Consider the following 21015-nt stretch of genomic DNA (forward strand, 5'->3'; position numbering starts at 1 on the left):
TCCCCATGGTGCTCTCACCCTTTTTCTGTTTATAGTCTGGATTAATAGACCTTGGGGTTTGGATACTGTGGCTGCAAGCTGGATCTTCTTGTCACATGTAAATGAAAGTTTGGGCTTTAGGAGCATGGGTGTCATTGCCCTAGAGTTATTCTGCTGCACACGTACTACGCTTTCAGAAGCATACCGCAGTGCAGTTAGTTACATTCAGTCATCAAGGCAATACTTACTTCACGCTTGCTTACTCGTGCTGCTCTGCAATGAATTCTACCTGTTCATTAGGTAGCTGTGCACGTTCCTCCACCCCACCCCAGAAACACCCTCTGCGGCTGTACCCTGCTGCACAGCACCACTCTTTATACCAGTTAAACTGGAAACTCTTCTTCATTCTGCTTTCTGTAACCGCTTTATTTTTAAATTACTTTTTATTTTAATTAAAAACAATCTTGTTTTACATACCAATCTCAGTTCCCTCTCCCTCCCATCCTCCCATTGAGCCCACTATCCCCCCCATCCCATCCCCCATCCACTCCTTAGGGAGGGTGAGGTCTCCCACAGGGGATCATCAAAGTCCACCACTATCAGTGCAGTACTCAGGAGACAAGGGCAGAAGGATAATGACTGTGGGTCTGAGATCAATCTAAGAAGATCTTATCTCAGAGAAACCCTATACTGACATTACACACACACACACACACACACACACACACACACACCCCAAAACAAATAAACAAATTTTCAAACCAACCAAACAAAAATTTTTAGTATGTAGTTTAGGGGGTGGCCTTCAACTCATCTTCCTCCTGTCTCAGCCTCCAGAATGCGAGAGTGTGTGTGTGTGTGTGTGTGTGTGTGTGTGTGTGTGTGTGTGTGTGTGATCACACCATTTATTTTCATGAAACTTCTCTGGACATCTACAACCATGGGCCTCAGTCTTTGGTAAGATTATATGTTGGACCTACAGCAGGACCTGACCAGTAGGATTTCGTCTATCTTTCTTGATTGCAGAGAAAGCACTAGGAGTATTTACCTCACATATACTGATTTATTGAGCCAGAAAGAAAAAACACTCCAAGGTAATTCATTTTCTATCCAATTTTTGTGTAATGATAACTTTTCTTAAATGCTGAAAATGAGGTAAATGATTTCCAGTTTCTTGGTACATTCCTTTCTTACTATTAAGGAACCTCAAGCTGGAACCTTCACCTTCTCATGGTTTGTTCAAGATAGTCCTGAAGTGCTTGGGGACTGGGGATTATGCCAATCAATTCCAGCATCAGCAGAGGGTCTATAGCTTATTCCCAGATCACTTAAAACTATCACTCCGGATTATGCAATTTTCAATATGATCTCTATTTTAATTTTCACTTTAATTTTTACATTTGCATAAAGTTCCTAGACACATTTTCTTATGAACACTGGCAATCAGGTGGGTACTGAAAGGTTAGCCTTTTCAGTCATGCCTCCTCTTTCCACAAATTGGAATGCTATATTGTCATAATGAATATCTTTTCAATATCTTTATTCATTTGGGACATTATTACCATTTGTACACCCAATCTCTTAAACTTTACCCATGATATTATTTCTACTAAAAAAAATAAGCTATAGAAATAACACTCTGCTGTCTATTGCCATTGATGTGTCTTATCTATTTAGACTTGAGGATTGCAGCACGTGAAGCCCAAGATTGTAGCTAAGTATGCTGATGAAAATTAAAAGTAAATTATTTCTAAGGATGAAGTGGCTGTTCCCCTTCTTGATGGCACTTTAGTCTTTAAAATATTAATTGTTTTGTCAAAGATTAAGAAACTTTAAAATCATAAAATAGTCTGAATTTGAGTCGACTTCTGGATATTTTTTCTAATAATTTAATGAAAGATATAAATGTATTGATTAATATGTAGTTTGGAACAAGTAACACAGTAAAATATCTGCTTTCTCCTGTGAGCAAGGGCTAAAACTTGACCTTTAGTACAGAGTATTATTTTATTCGCAAAAAGCAAAAAGTGATATTTCGTGTAGAATTCTTTCACTTACTTAAAAAATGTTCAGATGATTCACAAGAGAAAATATAGAGCAAATATATGAAATGAATATATTTATCATTTAAATAATTTAAAAAGTAAAATATTCCTTTTAGGTCTATTAAGCTAGCAAAAATGAGAACAACTGGTAAAAATCAGATGCCTTCATGTACTAGATAGGAACAAAATTGCTTTTCAGGAGGGAACCAGTCATATGGATCTAAGCCCAAAGTTTTACTACATTTGGTCAACAAATTACAGAAACCGACAACGGTGCAATAGTCATTTCACTCCCGGGGAAAATACTCACGTAGGGATGAGAATGGAAGCATGCTAGGCTGAGGAGGATGTGTGTTAATAACAAATTCCAGCTATGTCCCCTAAGGATGAAGTGGTTGTTCCCCTTCTTACTGGTGCTTCAGTCTATGCCTGAAGTGTTTCTAGTGTCAGTCTTTTCATTCAGGATCCTTCTCAGAAGGGATAATTATGAAATTGTCAAACTCCATTATATATATATATATATATATATATATATATATATATATTATGTGACTTTCAGCTATATGTTAAGTGTAATGGTTTCAACCAATGAGACTTTCACATGTTTCACTTCAAAGCGGCTGAAATGGATTTGGCTTGTAACTCCAAGGAGAATTTCAATACTTTGTTCCATTCTTTAAGCAGCTGTTTCAGCTTCATACTTTTATGGAGATATTCTTATATTAATACAAAAGTTCTTTTAAAATGAACACAGGGTTACATTTAAATATGAACAATGGCTTAAGAAACAAAAGCTAGTGAAGGGAAAAGGTTCATATTTGGCTTATTTAAAAGGATTAGACTCCTACAGAGGAGCTCAATTAAGGTACGCATACAAGAAAGCAATTCGGTACTAAGTTTTAAGAGCAACTCAACATGGCAGTTTTAAAGGATAAGGTAGTTTCCCTACCAATCAAGATTTCCCATCAAGTTATAAATCATGTTCTAATATAGAGAGGCCAGTTTAATAAATACCTTCATGGACTGGTAACTGAAAAATATCACAGTCAAGATTCAGTTACTAAAATGTTCAAACTTTATAGTTCTCTTTGTATCTCTTGCAAGAAAATTTAACATTATGCAATACTTACTTGAGAGAATTTATTTCTACTAGCAATTGAAATGTCAGCCACCAATTGCAAGGAGACATGCAATGTAGTGGTTCCTTGCTAGTTATCTTAGTAACATTACTTCTTCCTCAACTGCTAACATTACTAAAAATATCACTGGGTTAAGTGTTTTATGTGAAGGATTGTTCTTATTTCAAAAGCTGTTTTTTTTCTTCAAATAAAGAAAATATGATTGTTGAAAATGCAAATGATTCTCTCCCTCAATAGGAGACAAATAAGAGCAAGTATGATTAAAGTTCTTTATGAGCATTTATGCATTAGAAAGAATCTGATAAGGGTGGGCTGGAATGAGACAAAATTTTCAGAAAATTCTAGAAACATAAACCATTATAAAAATGTAATTTCTATATAACAGGGATCATTTCCAATGAATACAGCAATTCACATTGTAAATGTTTCCAAGGCAAAAGTACACACTTTAAAACCCAGCACTGCAGAGCCCAAAGGTGGAGCTTTGCAAGTTTGAAGCCAGCCTGGTCTAAGTAGGGAGTTCCAGACCAGCTGGTGCTACATAGTGAAACCTTGTCTAAAAAAACAAAACAAAAAAAAGCACAATTGATGTAGGATATTCCTTTACACTGTGTGAGTACATGTTGTTGTGATTGGTTTTAAATAATAAGCTGACTGACCAAAAGCTGAACAGAATACCGGTAGGCAGGAAAGTCAAACTGAGGATGATGGGATGAGAAAGGGAAGAGTTGGAGGAGGAGTCACAAGCAGACTTAGAGGGAGCAGGAGATGAATATGCCATGTTAAAAAGGACCAAGCCACCTGGTAAAGCATAGGTAAGAAATATGGGTTAATTTAAGTGCTATTTGCCAAGCATTTATAATTCATATTCAGCCTCTGAGTCGGTTATTTGGGAGCTGGAGGGTGGGAAAGAAATGTCCGTTTCCAAACAATGTTTCTGCTGGTATGTGGAAACTAAAGCTGGGGAAAGGTTACAGGCAGACCTATAGGAGAGGATTATACACTTGACAGAGAGCCAGTCCTACTCTGTGGCTCCAACCTACATGGGAATGCTATCTAACCCACATGGGAATGCTATCTACTCTTGAACAGGGTCTGTGCATTGTATTGTTGTACTGAGAAGAACCATCTAGCCACAGATGCAGGGAAGAGATCTGGTCTCTGAAATTCGGTAAATATTAACAATGATCTAGAATTCATTTTTAAATGTAGGAATCACTTGAAATGTAATTCTTGTTATGGTTTTAGTTAATTCAATGTGGATTTTTTAAATGTTCTCAAAGGGGTTGTTGAGGGTGGAGATGCTGTGTACTGGTTTAGGTGTCTCTCAAGCCTAAGTGCTGCCATGTGCTTGCTGCAAACTCGGGTTGCTTTTTCCGCAGTCAGAATTATAGCTTTTAGCCATATAAAATCATTAGAATACAATAAGCAAGGTGTACTGTTGTGTCCTTGTAATCCCAACTACTTAAGGCTATAGCAACAGGGTCACATGTTTGAAGCCTGTCTGTACAACATAGTAAGTTCAAGGTTAGCTCAGGGAACTAGTGAGGTTTTCCCTGAAAATTAAAAATGAGAGAAGGCATGGAATAGGGCTAGGGATGTAAGTCAGATCAAGAATTCTTTCCTAGAATGTTTAAGACCTTAAGTTTGATCCCCAATATCCAAAACAAGCAAAACACTTACAACAAAACTCCTTGCACTGAAAGATTCTGTCTTTCTTACTGAAAAATAATGCATGTACTTTTCCACAGTGATGGTCAAGTTTCTTTCTCTTCTTGGTCTTTATGGGTTGTTTTAATTTACATAGTTTTTCCTCTGTACCATGCATGCAAAAAGCCAGGGGCCAGTTTTCTGTCACTAACAACTCCCTAGAGACCAAGTTTATAAGCCTGTTGTGTCTTCTGATGTGGCTGTCATTGCTTGATATAACTGGGGTGTGCATCAATGTACAAATGTAAATTTTTCTGTGGCAAGCAGGAGAGGGCTTAAGCAGAGCTCCCCTGTGAAACTTCCTTCCTCCAGGTGTTAGCTTTATGTCTTTCGACTGGTTTTCATTGGACATGGTTTCTGGGCCCCTCTACAGTATCTGGAAACATTTTACACTGTCCTGGTGTCTATTAAGATGCTGTATTCAGTTAAATACAGTCCTGTACGTGTACACTGTAGTAAAACAGTCGTGTTACTTGATCTGATAACACAGAAGTTCATTCAGGAGCAGGCATGTCAGGAGAGCAGCTAATAGCACAGGGCATTGTCACGAGTGTCATGCCGACTCTTGGGAATCCTACACTAGTACAATTGTGTTTCCGACAATCTGTTCAAGAACCTCCTTGCCTTCCATCACTGTCTCAGGAAGTTCTTGCTCCCCTCATTCTGGTCCCCATCTGAATTTGCCTTCAGGACGTAGTTATCTATATCTGAAATTTTATTGTTTATTCATGGTAGACAACTTCATTTTCTGTTTATCTAAGAGAATGAACAATCTTGTCATTTACCTAGAATACTGCTTTGCATATGGTTACTTATACAGGAAGTGCTCATTGGATAGATACTTTCCCTCTTTTTGTTATTTGTATGTATGATATGTTGAGTGTGGGAGTGTTTGTCCCAGTGTGCATGCAGGGTTCAGAGGATGACTTTCAGGGGATGGTTTTCCCCTTCCAACATGGGTTTCTGGGATTGAACTCATGTTACAAGGCTTTCCTGGGAAACCTTTTCACCCACTGAGCCATCTTTCCTGTCCAAATTCTGGGGACCCAGTTTTTGTGAAAATTATGTCAGCTCAACAGAATGTCCATTTCTCTGGGACGACGTCTATTGAAAAATTGATGAGTCAATTCCATTTAAGATTTCCTTTCTACAAATTATACATAACCAGGTTCTATCAGACTCCTTGAGTACTTAAAAGTTATTTATCTCTTCAAACATACATTATTTCTTTGTGCCGAAAACTTTCAAAATTCTTTCTTTTGACATTTTGAAATGCACAGTAACACAATTGCAGGCTTTGTTCCTAGCACACTGGAACTTAGCTATCTAATGATCACATCTCTTGTTGAATGTTTGTTTTGTTTTGTTTTGGATCATTAAGAAAGCCCAAGCACAGAATCTTATGGTATTTGTTATATAACTTCCCTTGGGTGATAATGAACCTCTAATTAGTATATTTCAGGAGTGGGTGTTCCACTGCTATACCTACACCTCAGTATATAATGTAGCCCATTGATAGCAACCAGAAAACAACTAAAATGTATTAAATGTCAATATTACATATAACACTTCCATGACTTGCCCCTTCAGAAATTCTAACAAGGAAAAGTGTCTTCAGTTATTTCATAGATCCCGTGCTCATTGCCAGTGGCCACCAGAGTTTTATCCTTTTCTTATTTCATGGATATGAATGTCTGAGGATCCACACTGAGGTCACCAGGTGTTTGGGGAATATATCATCTTTGTGAGAATCAATTTTTTTATGCATTTGAGGCTAACTCTGGATGATTTCTAGTGATCTCAGATAGTCGCTCTATAGTCACGATCCATTTAGAGCAGAGGAATGACACTTCTAAGTCCCATATGCAGGCGGTCCCACTTCCCCAGTAGGAACAGCATCCTTCAGGTGCACTTGAAGATAACCTAACACAGTAACCCAGTGGCTCTGCTCTCCACCTGACACTGATAGGAACCCTCAGCAATGCACCATCATACCCTTTCCTAGTCGTTTACAAATGGCTTGCTAACTCATGCTAGGATTTACAAGTTTCTTCTCATGCAGCTGTGTAGCTCTTCTTCTTTTAGATCACCCTCAATAGTCTTCTTTTTTTTACCATCTGACCCTCTTTTCCACCAGTCACTGGCAACCAGTAAGTTCTTAAGCAACCACACTGGAGTCTTTAATTGCCTTTTCCTCTCCAAGTTAGCATCGTTACATCACAAGTTCCTTTTGGAAGCCTTCCCTTAACTCCTGAACTTTCCCTTCCTGTGAGGGCTTAATCTAGGGACAGCCATCCCTTCTCCCATCACTTACTGACTCGTGGGGTTTCATGTACTCTGGTGGGTACTCAGTCAGCATTTGTTTCTCAGTGACTCTGAGGCTCTGTTGTTCTCTTCTTCCACTTTGCTAAGGCACAGGGCATCGAGCTCACCCCACTCTGCTCCTTCTTGATCCCTTCTTTAACTAATTCAGAAGGTGAGTAAGCACTTCCTTTGGGGGTTATCACTAATGTCTCTTTACCAGTCACATTTGTTTGTTACTTAAATGTCAGACTAAGGACTAAAGGAGCAATAGTTGATTCAGCTTTTACCATCTTCAGAGGTATTGGTTATTGATGGTAATAAATAAGATCCATGGGAATAAAGTTTTATATTACAATACATCAATAAATAACATATTAATAAACTGGTATAATATCAGAATATAAAATTTTATACGTTTTATATTCAGTCCTCAGGATGTTAGTCATATTCTATTATGAAAATGAAATATATCATTACAAAAACAATTAAAAAGAAGTAGTAGAGAGGTAGAGTGGGGTTAATTAACTTATTTCATTCCCATCTTTGATCTGACATGAGAGATGCCAATTCATTTTCTGAGAGGGATATCCCACACCTATGAAAGAGTTCTACTCAAAATATATTTCTAATGTTTGCCTTTGTAGGTACAGGGAATCAAGTTGTGTATAGTCTATATGAACTGTGTATGCTATAAACATTCCCTAAATTTAAAAAGTAGAAGAAACTAACAAAGAATAAAACTACAAACTTGCACATCCTGAGAGATGACCAGTCAACCTATCCTTCCTCCTGAGTTTAGAGACAGTTATGCAAGACATATGCGGTTTGTAGAGATGCCATGGAACATGTGATATTAGCAGTCTCCATTGTCGGAAAACTGCCTACAGTTTCATCTGGCTGCCTCATACATCACTGTAGTCTCATTTCCTCCCATTGAGCAGAGGCAGACAGCTGGCCAGAGTTCCTCAGCTGCACTGCCCTCAGCTCTCTCCTCCTGTGTCACAGACGCCATCTGAAACAGAGTGTGAGCCCAAATGGAAACAGGACACAAAACTCTTTTTTAACACAATTGTGTGAGAAACAGTGTTTTAAACTTGACTTTGAATGGGGCTATAGATTAGGTCAACAAAGGGGCCAAAATCTTGAAGTGCTGTCCCTTAAATAATTGAGACTAATTCTTAAACACTATTATGGGGTCATAAAACACCAAGCCTGGAAATTAAAGATTTTTATGCCTCATCAAAAAGTCTTTGAATGTAACTCCCTGGCATCCTGCCAATAAGGGCAGCTCTTGGGGGGAAACCCTATGCCAAAGGCCAAGGAGGCAGCTGTGTTATTCAGCTTCTGAGGGCTTCCAACTCAGCACCCACACAAGCTCAATTATGAACAAATTAAAGGGATCCAGACTGAACACAGTAATTCTGGTAATTTAAATAAATAGAGTAAAGTCTGCAATTAGTAGGGAAAGATTGATTTTTCTGGAAAACCCAGAAGTATCTACCCAGTCACTTAAATTGTACCCTAGCCCTTGAAAAAGCATAGTTATAGCCAATTGCTTAAAAATAAATTTCTTGTCCTTATTATTTCAATCATCATTGATCTGTCTTAAACATGACCACATGCAAACTCCAAAATTATCTACTAAATATTGAAGCAAAATTGCCTCCCCAAATCTAGAGTAGTTATACAAGAATTAAGAATAACAAGTACAATTGCTATCAGTTTTTCGTTATGCTTTAGAGTGTGGAGAAATTGAAACCCTTCTGCAGCAGGTTCAGCTATAAAACTGTAGTTAATCAAATGAACTTTACAAATTTAGAGAAAACAGGCATTCAAAAATAATCAGAGATTAATTGTGTACAAGTTATTAATTAACTCGTTTCTAGTTTATTAGCAAAGAAAAGTATATACCGTCACCCTGTATAGATCTCTACAAATCACTTAATAAAATTCAATAGCCATTCCTGACTTAAAGAATAAGGAATTAATGAAAAAGTGTAGGAGGCTAGGGCTACAAAGAAGCCTATTTGACCTGATAAAGTATCCCACAGGAAGCATATATGCCATTTAAACACACACATACACACATGTGCACACATACAAACACATACACAAGCACACACACATATGCAGGCACACAAACATGTACACAAGCACACATGAACACGTGATGCACTCACACATGTACACTGAGGAAACATTCCTTTTGAAACTTTAAGCTCACTTTGATGATCTGATTCTAATGTTCCTGGGACAGTCAATGCATTTGAAGAGCCAAGGAAACTTAACCTTGAAAAAACTTGTTTTCTACTTAAAAAGATAAATCAGAAGAGAATTATCCTATAAGCAACTAAAATTCAGAGTAACAGTGTGATAATTTACACAGGGTAGCAATGACTGCAGGGCAGATTTATCTATCAATAAACCAGCATGTCTATAAACCCACCCATGTACTAATATAAAGGTATTTAGTATTTAATGAAGTTGCATGCTAATTTATGGAAGGATGGAAAAGTCAAATCATTTTTTTATTTTTCTGAAGAAATAGTCTTCTACCTCATATGCTCTGAATAAGAATGTATTATCCACCATTTCTTTCCTAAGCTCTTGGAAAAAATTAAATGAGATAAATAAGACACCAAAAAGCAAACCAAACACAAAAGGAAGACAAGATAGGATTATATGACAATAAATCTAAAATATTTGTGTTTATGTGTATATATATATATGAGAGAGAGAGAGAGAGAGAGAGAGAGAGAGAGAGAGAGAGAGAGAGAGAGAGAGAGAGTGTGTGTGTGTGTGTGTGTGTGTACTGGGGAGAGAGCAGCAGGACACATCTTGGTGAGGGAGCCACAGGTGGACCTCAGAGTCAGTCTCTGTCACTTTCCACCTTAGATTTGAGACAGTGTCTCTCACTGTTCCTGGAGGTCACTGACCTACCGCACTGACTGGTGAGTCCCTAGACGTCTTCCTATGTGCTTCCCTAATTCTGGCACTACAAAGTGACTGACATCTATGCTTTTTAGATAGGCACTAGGCATCTAATTCAGGTCCTCATGGTTTCATGGTAAACTACCAACTGAGCACTCATGCCAGTCCCATCAAAACATGTTTTATAGTAAAAAATGTCAAGATAAAAGTGAAAACACAAGTAATGGTTTACAACATTGTACTAGTATAATAAAAATAGCAAAAAAAACAAATGACTACTGTGAAAGATAAATAAATAAATTTAAGATAAGAAAATACAAAGACTCAAAAAAAAAAGCCAAATCTGCAAAATAAAACTTTCAATTAAGCTCAAGTTCCATTTAAATATAAGAAAAAAGCAAAGTTTAAATTCATTCGGTACTAAATAACTCTGCAATGATTCCAATTCATTCAGTATTACATAACTATGCAATGACTCCAAAATACATGTGGCACGAACATGTACATGGACGGTTGAGCAAAGTGCACAGTACAATAGGAAAGTTCATTTATGACTAAGCCTTGTCTGTGCACGGTGACTAGGGAAAAGGAATGGGAATGTATAAGTTGGAGCTTCATAAGACATGCCCTTCTTTGGAAATATATATAAAAATAAGTAACTGAAATCTCCTCACCTTTCAAAATTCATCAGAACATGTGAAATGATTCAAAGTACAGATTAAGGTTATGGACCCTTTGAAGATTCCTACAGACTTTTCAGAAGACAGTGCTGGCTGCATAGCCCAGGCTGGCGTTAAATCCAGCTCCACTTGCCTTCCACCAAAGTGGCTAGAGTTACAAGCATCTGTAAGCATCTACCACCACACTTAGGTCATGGAAACTTTTGGACAGAGAACAAGCCAGTCTATAGTCATCACTCAATAAATAAATATGAACATTTGCCCTTTTATGTCTTTTTATTTTTAACTCTGTGAAGCTGATGCTTTTTCCAGGTTAAAATAAATATTATGTGAGTATTCTGCCTAAATATTGTAGGTTTTATTTATGAGGATTAAATCCAGGGCCTTGGGCATGGCAGGCAAGCACTCTACCAGCTGAACTGCATTTCCAGTCCTAGGGTTTATTATTAGCTTTTAACTTTTGAAATTGTATTTTATCCTGCTGAGGGCATCTGTCCCCTAAACATTATCATCTATCTATCTATCTATCTATCTATCTATCTATCTATCTATCTATCTATCTCTATCTTGATATATATATATATATATATATATCAGAGTTTTCAATGGCACTTTAAACCACAACAACCTTCTACTCTTCTAATAAAAGAGGAAATACTTCTAAATACTCAGCACTAGAGTATCACTAGGCTTACTTGCTGTGAAAAACAACACATTTATTAGCTCACCCAACCTTTCTCTGGGGAGAAAGACCAAGATGGTCCTATACTTCCTACTCCCAAACTCTCTAAGCCTTAAATTCATTCTTCTCAGAAAGGGTTCAACTTTGACAACTTCTGTTTACATGTTTTAAAAGCATCCACTTTGCTACAGTGCATTTTGAACAATGCCTTCTAGTTTAGAACTTATATCCTTAACAAAATAACCCATAGACAGTTGTGCAAATTGAACAAACATCAGTATTGTCATTGATCATTAGAGTATATCTATCATGTACAATAAATGCAATGGATGAATGCTCATATACACATTTCAGAAATAAGATTTCAATTTGAAAGAAATTTTTCTCAAAAATAAAGTATCAGTATTAGATCAATGCATCTCTCAACCCTTATCAGAGAAGCTTCTATTTGTAGTAGTAGATGGTGTTTAACACAGAGAGCGACATGGTATGTACTCACTCATATATGGATTTTAGACATGGATCAGATGAGTGCTAGCCTACAATCCCAGTGCCAGTGAGTCTGGGAAACAGGGAGGCTCCCAAGAGATATGCATGATACCCCAGAAAACTGGAATGAGGCAAGATCTCCTGAGCAGATTGGGAACATGGGGGGAAGGGAGAGGGAACCAGGACAAAGAAAGGGGATAACAGGAGGGGAGAAGAAGACATGGGGGAGCAGGAAGGTTACATCGAGGTAAGAATAGAGGGGAACAGGACGAGAGATACCATAATAGAGGGAGTCATTATAGCTTTGAGGAGAGAGCTGACACTAGAGAGATTTCTAGAGATCTACAAAGATAACACCAACTGGCAAACTAAGCAATAGCGGAGAGACTACATTAAGAGTCCTTCCCTGATGATAAGGTTGATGACTACGTTATATGCCATCCTAGAACCTTCATCCAGTGACTGATGGAAGCAGAGATAGATACCCACAGCTAAACACTGAACTAAACTCATGGAACCCAGTGACAGAGATGGAGAAGTGATGAGCAAAGGGGTCAAGACCATGGTGGTGAAACCCACAAAGACAGCTGAGTGGACAAGGGGGAGCTCTTGAACCCCAGACTGATGGCTGACAGGCCAACAAGGGACTGATCCAGACTTCATGAATGTAGTGTCAGTGAGGAGGCCTCAGAAATCTCTGGGGCCTTGGGTAGTAGATCAATGTTTACCATGGCATATGAATGAACTTTAGGAGCCCATTCCACATGGAGGGATGCTCTCTCGGCCTGGACACATGGGGAAGGGCCTAGGCCCTGCCCTGGATGAAATGACAGACTCTGGAGATCCTCCCAAGGAGGGCCTCATCATCCCTGGGGAATGATGTGGGGAGTGGGGGGGGGTTGGGGGAGTTGGTGGAGGGACAAGGGAGGAGGGAGAGTGAGCTGGGATTAACATGTGAAGCATGCATGTTTCTAATTTAAATAAAAACATATATAGAGAAAAAACACAGAGAGCGACAACTGGGCAAAGTATAGAGAATGAGCAACTATGGAATTCCCAGGCCTAAAAGGGACATCTGTACCATGCCCTCATGCCCTTTCTTCCCAAGACTCAGGGATGATTGCAGAAGAGGGGCTCAAAGAGTCTAAGACCCAGAGATAGTGATGCCTACTAGGAATCATGTCTACTAGTAACTAACAGGGACAGCATGCACAAGACTTGTGCAAACTTGAGCCAGATGGAATTCCAACAGGGAGAGAAGAGGTAGGCATGGAGTCCCACATCTAGCTGAAGGCCTATTAACAACTGAAAGTGGGAGAGTAGTTTTCTTTAAGAGTGTAGCCCCTGATAAATCATTCACCCTCCAGTGGAAGGCCATACCCTCAAGAATATGTGGACAGCACTACTTGGACTTAATAATAACAATATATATACTATTATATGTATTATATATATATGGAAAATGGGTAGAGAAGGGGTGAATTTGGAAGAAGTTAGGGGAGGGGTAAATATGTTTAAAACATCTTATAAAGGTCCCAAAGAATTAATAAAATTTAAAAACAAAATAATAGAAATACTCTTTTAACATGACAGGTTTAATAATTTTGTAAACTTGGTGGTATTTTTCTCTCTTAAAATGGATGATATACTATTTTTATCATTGGCACAGATTTTAGAATTACAATGCTAACCCTTTTTAATTAAATGAAGAAAAACAGCAATATATTTCTCTCCCAAAAATTAAGAGCCATTTTTACCCATTTATTTTCTTTATAGAGAAACTGGGAAGACAGAGAGGAAATGTTTATCAAGCACTTCATGAAAACTAATTGCTCCTTAAAATCTTAGTAATCACAGATGTCTTACATTAGCCCTTTGGTTTGTCACAGGTTTCCTCTGGAAACACTCCCCTTATGACCAGGGCTCATGGCAGCCTCCTTGTTGAGCTTTTCTGTCTCATGCTATAGGTGATTAGAGCAAATTCTTCCCAATGATTTAGTTAATTTATAGAAAATGGAATCAATTTCCCTTGTTTCATTGTGATTGAACATTTTCCTGAGCTGCTGTAAATGAACAGCAGATAAGCACCATTTATCAGATCACTGGGTAGACTTGCAGTTTTGATGATTCTGTTTCCTTGTTACTATTAATGAATACTATAATATGCCTCAAGAAAACACAATTGCAGGGGTTGGCCCCTGAGTTCTCAAGATGCAATGAATATTTTGCTCTGAGTATGCTATACTCTGTTACTAAGTTCCAAGACAATGGTGACAAAGCTCTTCAGTGTCTGGGAAGTCTTACAGCCCCAAGTCCTTGTTTAAATTGTTGCCAGTGTCCTGGATCTCCCCTTGAGGCCACCAAATCTTATGGTATTCAGAATATCAGTAGGATTGTTTAGGTACCACACGAGGGTGCCTCAATACCCTCAATGTGACAAACCTGAGGGACACCTCACCTCTCTAGTGTCATAGGACTCAGGGATATTTAGTGGAAGAGGCCATCTGGAAGTATCATTTGACCCCATTATCCTGTTAGGCCAAACAACAGATATGCCCACAAGCATGATATAGACAAGCTGAAATCGCATGGAAGCAAAGCTGTGTGAGTTGAAGAGTTTTTGTGGAAGTCAAGTTTTCCAGAATTAGTTGGTTTTTTTTTTCCTGATCTATAGAGGGAGAGCATTGTGTGGAACGCTTCATAAAAATCGGCATCTCTTTTTCCTTCACAATCAGATTTATCACAATTACAAGTGTGAGAGGAAATGGAAAGACAGAGTGAACAGTGCCCCCTCCCAGCTTCTGAAGTTGAAGGAACAAAACTGGACTTTTGGGAAGACAGATGGGCAGAGATTGGAAAAGCGACCTGGATGCACCTCCCTGTCACTTACCAAGGTCCATGCTTTTGGAGGTTTTCAGGTTAATTGATTCAGGCTGCATGGCTGGCGTCACAGATCTGAAATTGACATGTTGATCTGGAAAATATACTGTGGAATCCACCCCAGAGCTGTGGAAAGAAGGTAAATATTATATTTAGGTTTAGAGCAAGAGGCAGGGAGGGAGGGAGGAAAATTATGAATGGACATGAATATATAGTTCGCACATTGGACACATTCCCTCATCATTTTCTCTTCAGCCTGTAGTCAGGTATTTTAAACCAAATCTTGATTCTCAGATTTCTCTTATGGATTGTAACAATTCTGGCCTATGCATTTTATTCTGCAGTAAAATTTAAATAAAATGTACCTGAGCTAATAACAGTCGTTTCTGTTAATTGGGACACTGCTGCATCCTATATAACTTCAGGTGGGTGAGGGGTGCCTGGGAAGCCCCAACACTTCAAAAGATGATGCTAGGTACTAGCAAAGCCCAAAGTGGGCTAAGAGATTCCTATGGGATGAGTGGGCTTTTAAAGAGCAGTGAAAGGGACATCTCCTTCAAGAAAACCATCACGAATGACTGATGGCTGCAGGAGACTGAGTTTTACCTTTTTGGGTGATCTTCAAAGAGTAATGCTAATGCCTAGCAGATAGTCTGTCCATCAATAAAACCGAAAGAAAGCCCAGGAATGTCACAGTTGACAATTTAGACACAGATACATTAAATGTCCTGTATGGATTTTTGGTCCTTGGGGTCAATCTAAAGAATTTTGCTTCTACTGAACACTCTTTTGTGGTTGAGGACTAAGTAGAAGGGATTATATAAAAAATTTTAGATAGTGGCTGATATTTGTTTAGAAGCAAGTCCATACACAATCTTCATAAATTAAATTGCAACTGCTTTCTCCTTTGTACTCGGGTTTGCTGAAATGTATACGTGCTACTCGTCTCAGGGTGATTTCTGTAAAGTGAAAACTCAGGATTCTTTGACAAACAGCAGAAGCAACATCAAGTTTCATCTAAATACACTAGACAAATTTGTTTTCTTAAAAATTAATTTTTCAGTCTTGATATTTAATAGTCCCCATCAGTAATGTTAAATGGAAGCTTGCTGAATGACTAAAGAAGCCTCTGTTATTAGAATGCAGGGGGCGGAAACAGAATGGGTCCTGACACTCAAGAGTCAGGGCCATAGAATACAATGGACTAGTCTATATCCTAGCTCGCTACTTGCTAGCTGTGTGACCTGGGCAAGTCATTGGACCTGTCTGTACTTCACTGTCCTTATACATAAAAGGAGTATAACTATATTTTTCACCCTTTGGCCTTAGTAACCTCATCTATAAAATGTGCAGTAATAGAAGGTCTCTATAAGGCCTTCATAAAGGTTTAAATAAATCCAGATATACAAAATACTGAGAGTAATATCTACCACCTGGTAAAAAATATGTTAGTCATATTTTAGAATTAATAAGTACCTAATAGCTTTCTTTTTTATTTCTGTTCGTCAAGGTGGTTTTTGAATAAGGACCTGGGGTTCTCTCCAATGCAAAGATTATACCTGTTTTCATGGAAACTATGCAGAAAATTTGAATTGACTCTTTAGTGTTACAAAGATTCTGAGGGTTTCTTTCTTGGTATCTGGGTGCATTATCAATAGAGGAAGGCTTCAAGTGCTATAGACGTCATACCTAGTGATGGCAGAGCATACCAACTCTGCCCCAGAGTCCTTAACTCATTTAGTGTTACTGATGCCTACGTGGTCTAATGGGAATACTCCCATTTTTCCCACAATTTTACAGAATTCAGAGATAGCAGTGGATCAAGAGACCCCCTCAGGCTTTGGTGCTGCAGGATCATGTGTCTTTACATGTGTTACCCATCCTTTATGTGTACATAGATTTTATGCTTTGATCTTGTATGGTGATGCAGGTTTAATGTCAGCAAGACACACGATCTTTACAAATTCAAAGGCTTGAGGCAGAAGGGATTAAAGGTCACCCATCTATTAGATAAGAGTCTAAGGCCCAAAGAAGGGGACTGATGGCCCAAGGTCACACAGCTGCTCAAGGGCAAAGTCGGAACCTGAGTTCACAAGTTTGGGTTAAAATACAAGCTTGAACACACAAACATTGTCTTCCTTTTAAATTGAATATCTGATCAGTCGCCCAAGTAACTTGCATTTTAGGTTTGCTTTTGTTTCCTCTGAGCGGTAGATGTGATGAAATGAAAGAAAACCAAGTAGTTAATTGGAGCAGATGCTGTACACTTTAATGAGAGCCTTCAGGGAAGATGTTTAGGACAGACATGAATATTCCTCTTTAAAACAAAGATCTCACTGCATTTAAAGCACTCTGCTCATGGCAGACTATGGGAATCTACCCAACTGATGAATGTATTGCTTAATCCAATTCAGCCTCTTAAATAATCTTTTCAAATTTGGCAATAATTGACATGCCAGGAATAAGAGCTCAAAATTTTTAAAGTTTTGGAAAATAATCATTCTTACCTCCCCTGTTCTACAAATAGGGTGGGGGTAACATTTGATACAGTATCAAGTTAGAATCTGCTCAAACAAAGCAAATATATTCCTATAAGAATATTAGGATATAATTGAGGAAAATAGGATAAATGAAAGCTGCACTATACATATGAATGTTGTAAATCATTTACACATATATGCATGTGTCTGATTACATCCATTAGTTTGATGTTATATACATCTGTTACCATTATTTTCAATGCGTCCAAATGCTCAGTTTGAAAACATTCATTTAGCAGGATCCCTTTTACCATGGTACAAAATGGAAATGCAAAACAAAGCTGAAGTCAGATTGGCAGATATTTAAGCAGGGAGGTGAGGGTAATACGAGATGTGATGGGATTAGAGCCAATGTCAGCAGATAGCACACTGAAATAATGAGTGCAGTATTGAATTAGTTAATGTGAAAATATTTTAGCCATGTAAGTTAGATGGTTACAATCGTTTGCAATTTTATGCTACATATCGAAAGCATTTGGAGTGAGGGTGACACAATGATTAACTATAAAATATGACATATTCTAATTTTGAAGGAGGTTAGCATGTTCTCATGGCTGAGTGGGCTGCAGTAAGAAACTGGACATTGACAGCAGGCCAGAGACATGTCCCAGATAAAGGCTGTGTTTTCAGCATGAACAACCAGGGAATCTCTCAAATAGAAATGATACTCTTGTCAAATTATGCTGCATAATGAATAAATAAGGGCAGCAAGAAACATATGCCGTTGTCCTGAAAATGGTAACAAACCAGGAATATGAAAGACACAGAGGAGTCAGGAGTAGGTGTTCAAGGAGAACGCTCTGAAAGTAAAAGACAGGGAGGGAGATTTGAAGGACCTGCCAAGAAAATTGTGTGAAGCTTCAGGGATCTAGGACTTGTATGTGCGTGGGAGAGGGATATGACTGAGAAAATATGAACAATAAAGGAATAGCCAAATGTTTTCTAAATTGTTAAGAATATTGTATTAGTTAGGGTTTCTGTTACTGTGGTAAATCAGTATGACCAAAAACACCTTGGGAAAGAAAGGGTCTATTTCATTTTACAGCATACAGTCCAGTATCCAGGGAACTCATGCAGACAGTGGCGGGGGGGGGTTGCTGCTTACTGGTTTGCTCCCCAAGGTCTGCTCTGTTTTCTTACAGCTCCTAGGACCACTATACCATTCCCAGTAACCTGGGCACTCCCATATCAATCATTAATCAATAAAATACCTCTACAGACTTGCCTACAGTCTGATCTTATGGAGGTATTTTCTCAATTGACTGTCCCTCCTCCTAAATAATTCCTGCTAGTGTCAAGTTAACAAAAACTAGGCAGCACAAAAACGCAACATATTTTGTTATTGTCTCGCTTTAACCCACTTCTTGAGACTTCACAGCAAATAAACATTTCTCATATATTTTGTTTTTATTCAAACACATGAATTCTAAACATTTGGATAACAGAAACAAGTTCTGATTTCTTGTTGTTTTAAGCCTCCACCCCCAAAAGCAAGGGGGGATGCTCTCTCAGCCTGGACACATGGGGAAGGGCCTAGGTCCTGCCCTGGATGAAATGACAGACTCTGGAGATACCCCCAAGGAGGCCTCACCCTCCCTGGGGAATGATGTGGGGGTTGGGCTAGGGGTGAGGGGGCTGGTGGAGGGACAAGGGAGGGGGGAGCTGGGATTGACATTTGAAGTATGTTTCTAATTTAAATAAAAACATTTTTAAAAAAAGAAAGAAAGGCAAGGGGACAGCCTTCCTTGCTCTACTTCCCTGGCTCCATTCCATTCCTTCCTCTTTCCTCACACATCCAAACCCTACTGCTGCTGGTTACCTAGGCAACAGAATGACTTGCAGGATGGCACAGGTCACAGGGTCCCAGGAGGGGCAAGACTTGTAAAGCCTTAAGTCTTGTTTTATCCATCTCAGAAACGTCTCTGTCCCTTCCACCTATATAATTTCTCCTTCCTTTTAGACTCTGCTACTCTCATGTCTAACGAGTCCCATTGGCTACAGTTTCCCCCTTCACACCTGAAATTGCTCAGGGTTCAACACTCTCTTCCCAACAGTGCTTCTCCACTGTTTTCGGAGAAGTAAGATGCTCATGGAACATGGCTGACCACCTGTCATGGAGTCCTCCTCCACACACCAAAGTTTCAGCTACACTGAACACAGGATTCCTCCCTCTCTCATCAAGACTTTCCTTCTGCCACTTCCCTGCCACATGGCCCCCCTCTTTTCCCATGAAATCACTCTGTATCCGATGTAACCTTCCTTCATCTTACAGACAGCGTTGGGGTTCAATCTTCTGCGCTCCCAGGGCATCTGACACTGATCTCTCCCTTTTAATGAGCTGTGTGTTTACCTTTCTGTGCATTTTTATCTTTACTTTAAAATGGTTTGGGTTTTTTATTAGCTTACAAGAAGTTAGGTTTAATAATGACCTTTGTCAAACAAAGTATCTGGTTATTATTTCTCTTCCCTACTTCTTCCTCATCTGTCCCCTCCCTGTACTATCCCACCCTATGTGCTCTTCGATGTCACATGCGACCTTTGGGACCCCCTCATCCCTTTCCCAGTGCCTTTTGCTCCCCTCTTTAAAAGAGGCTGCCTATCTGGTTTCATAGTCTATACCCACTGTCACAACCCAATCCCTTATCTACATACATACAAACACTAAGAGGTAACATCTGATTATAAGAGAGGAATGTGAGTTTTGTTTTTCTGAGTTTGGGTCACCTCACTTAATATACTTTCCAGTTCCACCCATGCTCCTGCAAGTTTCCTGACTTTGTCTTCATAATAGCTGAGGAAAATGCATACATATGCATATACGTGACATTTTCATTATCCATTTTCCTGTAGATGAGCATCTAGGCTGGGTGACATTCCATTGCTATCATAAATAGTACAGCAATAAACATGGTTTTGCTAATGACTCTGTGGCAGGATAGAATCCCTTGGGTATATGTCAAGTGCAGATTTTGCTGGGTCATATGATAGTTCTAATTCTATTTTCCCTTCTTTTCTTGGTTATAGAAATTTTTGAAGGTACTTTCTTAATTTTTGAGATTATAATTTAATTATAATATTTCTCCCTTTCTTTTCCTCCCTCCAAACCTATACATACACCCCTCCCCACTGTCCTTCAAATCTATGCCCTCTCTTTTTCACTCATTGGTTATGCATGCATTTATCTACATACATATATTCTTAAGTATAGCCTGTTGAGTCCATATAAAATGTTTCCTGTATGTGTGTCTTCAGAACTGACCATTTGGCACTAGACAACCAGCTGGTGTGTTCTTCCACAGGGAAGGCCACCTCTCCCACTCCCAACTTTCCTCAGTTGCCTTTGTGTAGGGCTGAGGCCTTATGGTACTTTATACGTCTACTTTGGCATGTTCGTTGGTGTCATCCTTTTCTAGTTCATGTTTGGGCTGTCATGTTGGGGAGACTTTAAGGATGTAGCTTTCAATATTGCTAGAGACACAATCTTACAGCAAAGTCCCTGATCTTCTGATTCTTATGATTTTTCCACCCTTTCTTCTGAAATACTCCCTGGGCCTTAGGTGCATGTGTGTTTTTGTAGATGTATCCTTTGGGACTGGGCTCCCACTCTGCATTTGGCTTGGTTGTGGTTTCCTGTAG

The 21015-nt window shown here is 38.8% G+C and overlaps 1 protein-coding gene across 2 annotated transcripts in view; it reads right to left on the reverse strand.

Annotated features, from left to right (window-relative positions):
- Nucleotides 1-21015, reverse strand: part of Pard3b (par-3 family cell polarity regulator beta) — a 953942-nt gene that overhangs the window by 376339 nt on the left and 556588 nt on the right. For both annotated transcript variants that reach the window (XM_013113796.3, XM_005070579.4), the window contains one exon: nt 14850-14965. In XM_013113796.3, the coding sequence (XP_012969250.1) occupies nt 14850-14965 (116 nt within the window). The remainder of the gene's footprint in view (nt 1-14849; nt 14966-21015) is intronic.

Source organism: Mesocricetus auratus, unplaced genomic scaffold (genome assembly GCF_017639785.1).
Source record: "Mesocricetus auratus isolate SY011 unplaced genomic scaffold, BCM_Maur_2.0 Super-Scaffold_100010, whole genome shotgun sequence".
Lineage (NCBI taxonomy): Eukaryota > Metazoa > Chordata > Mammalia > Rodentia > Cricetidae > Mesocricetus > Mesocricetus auratus.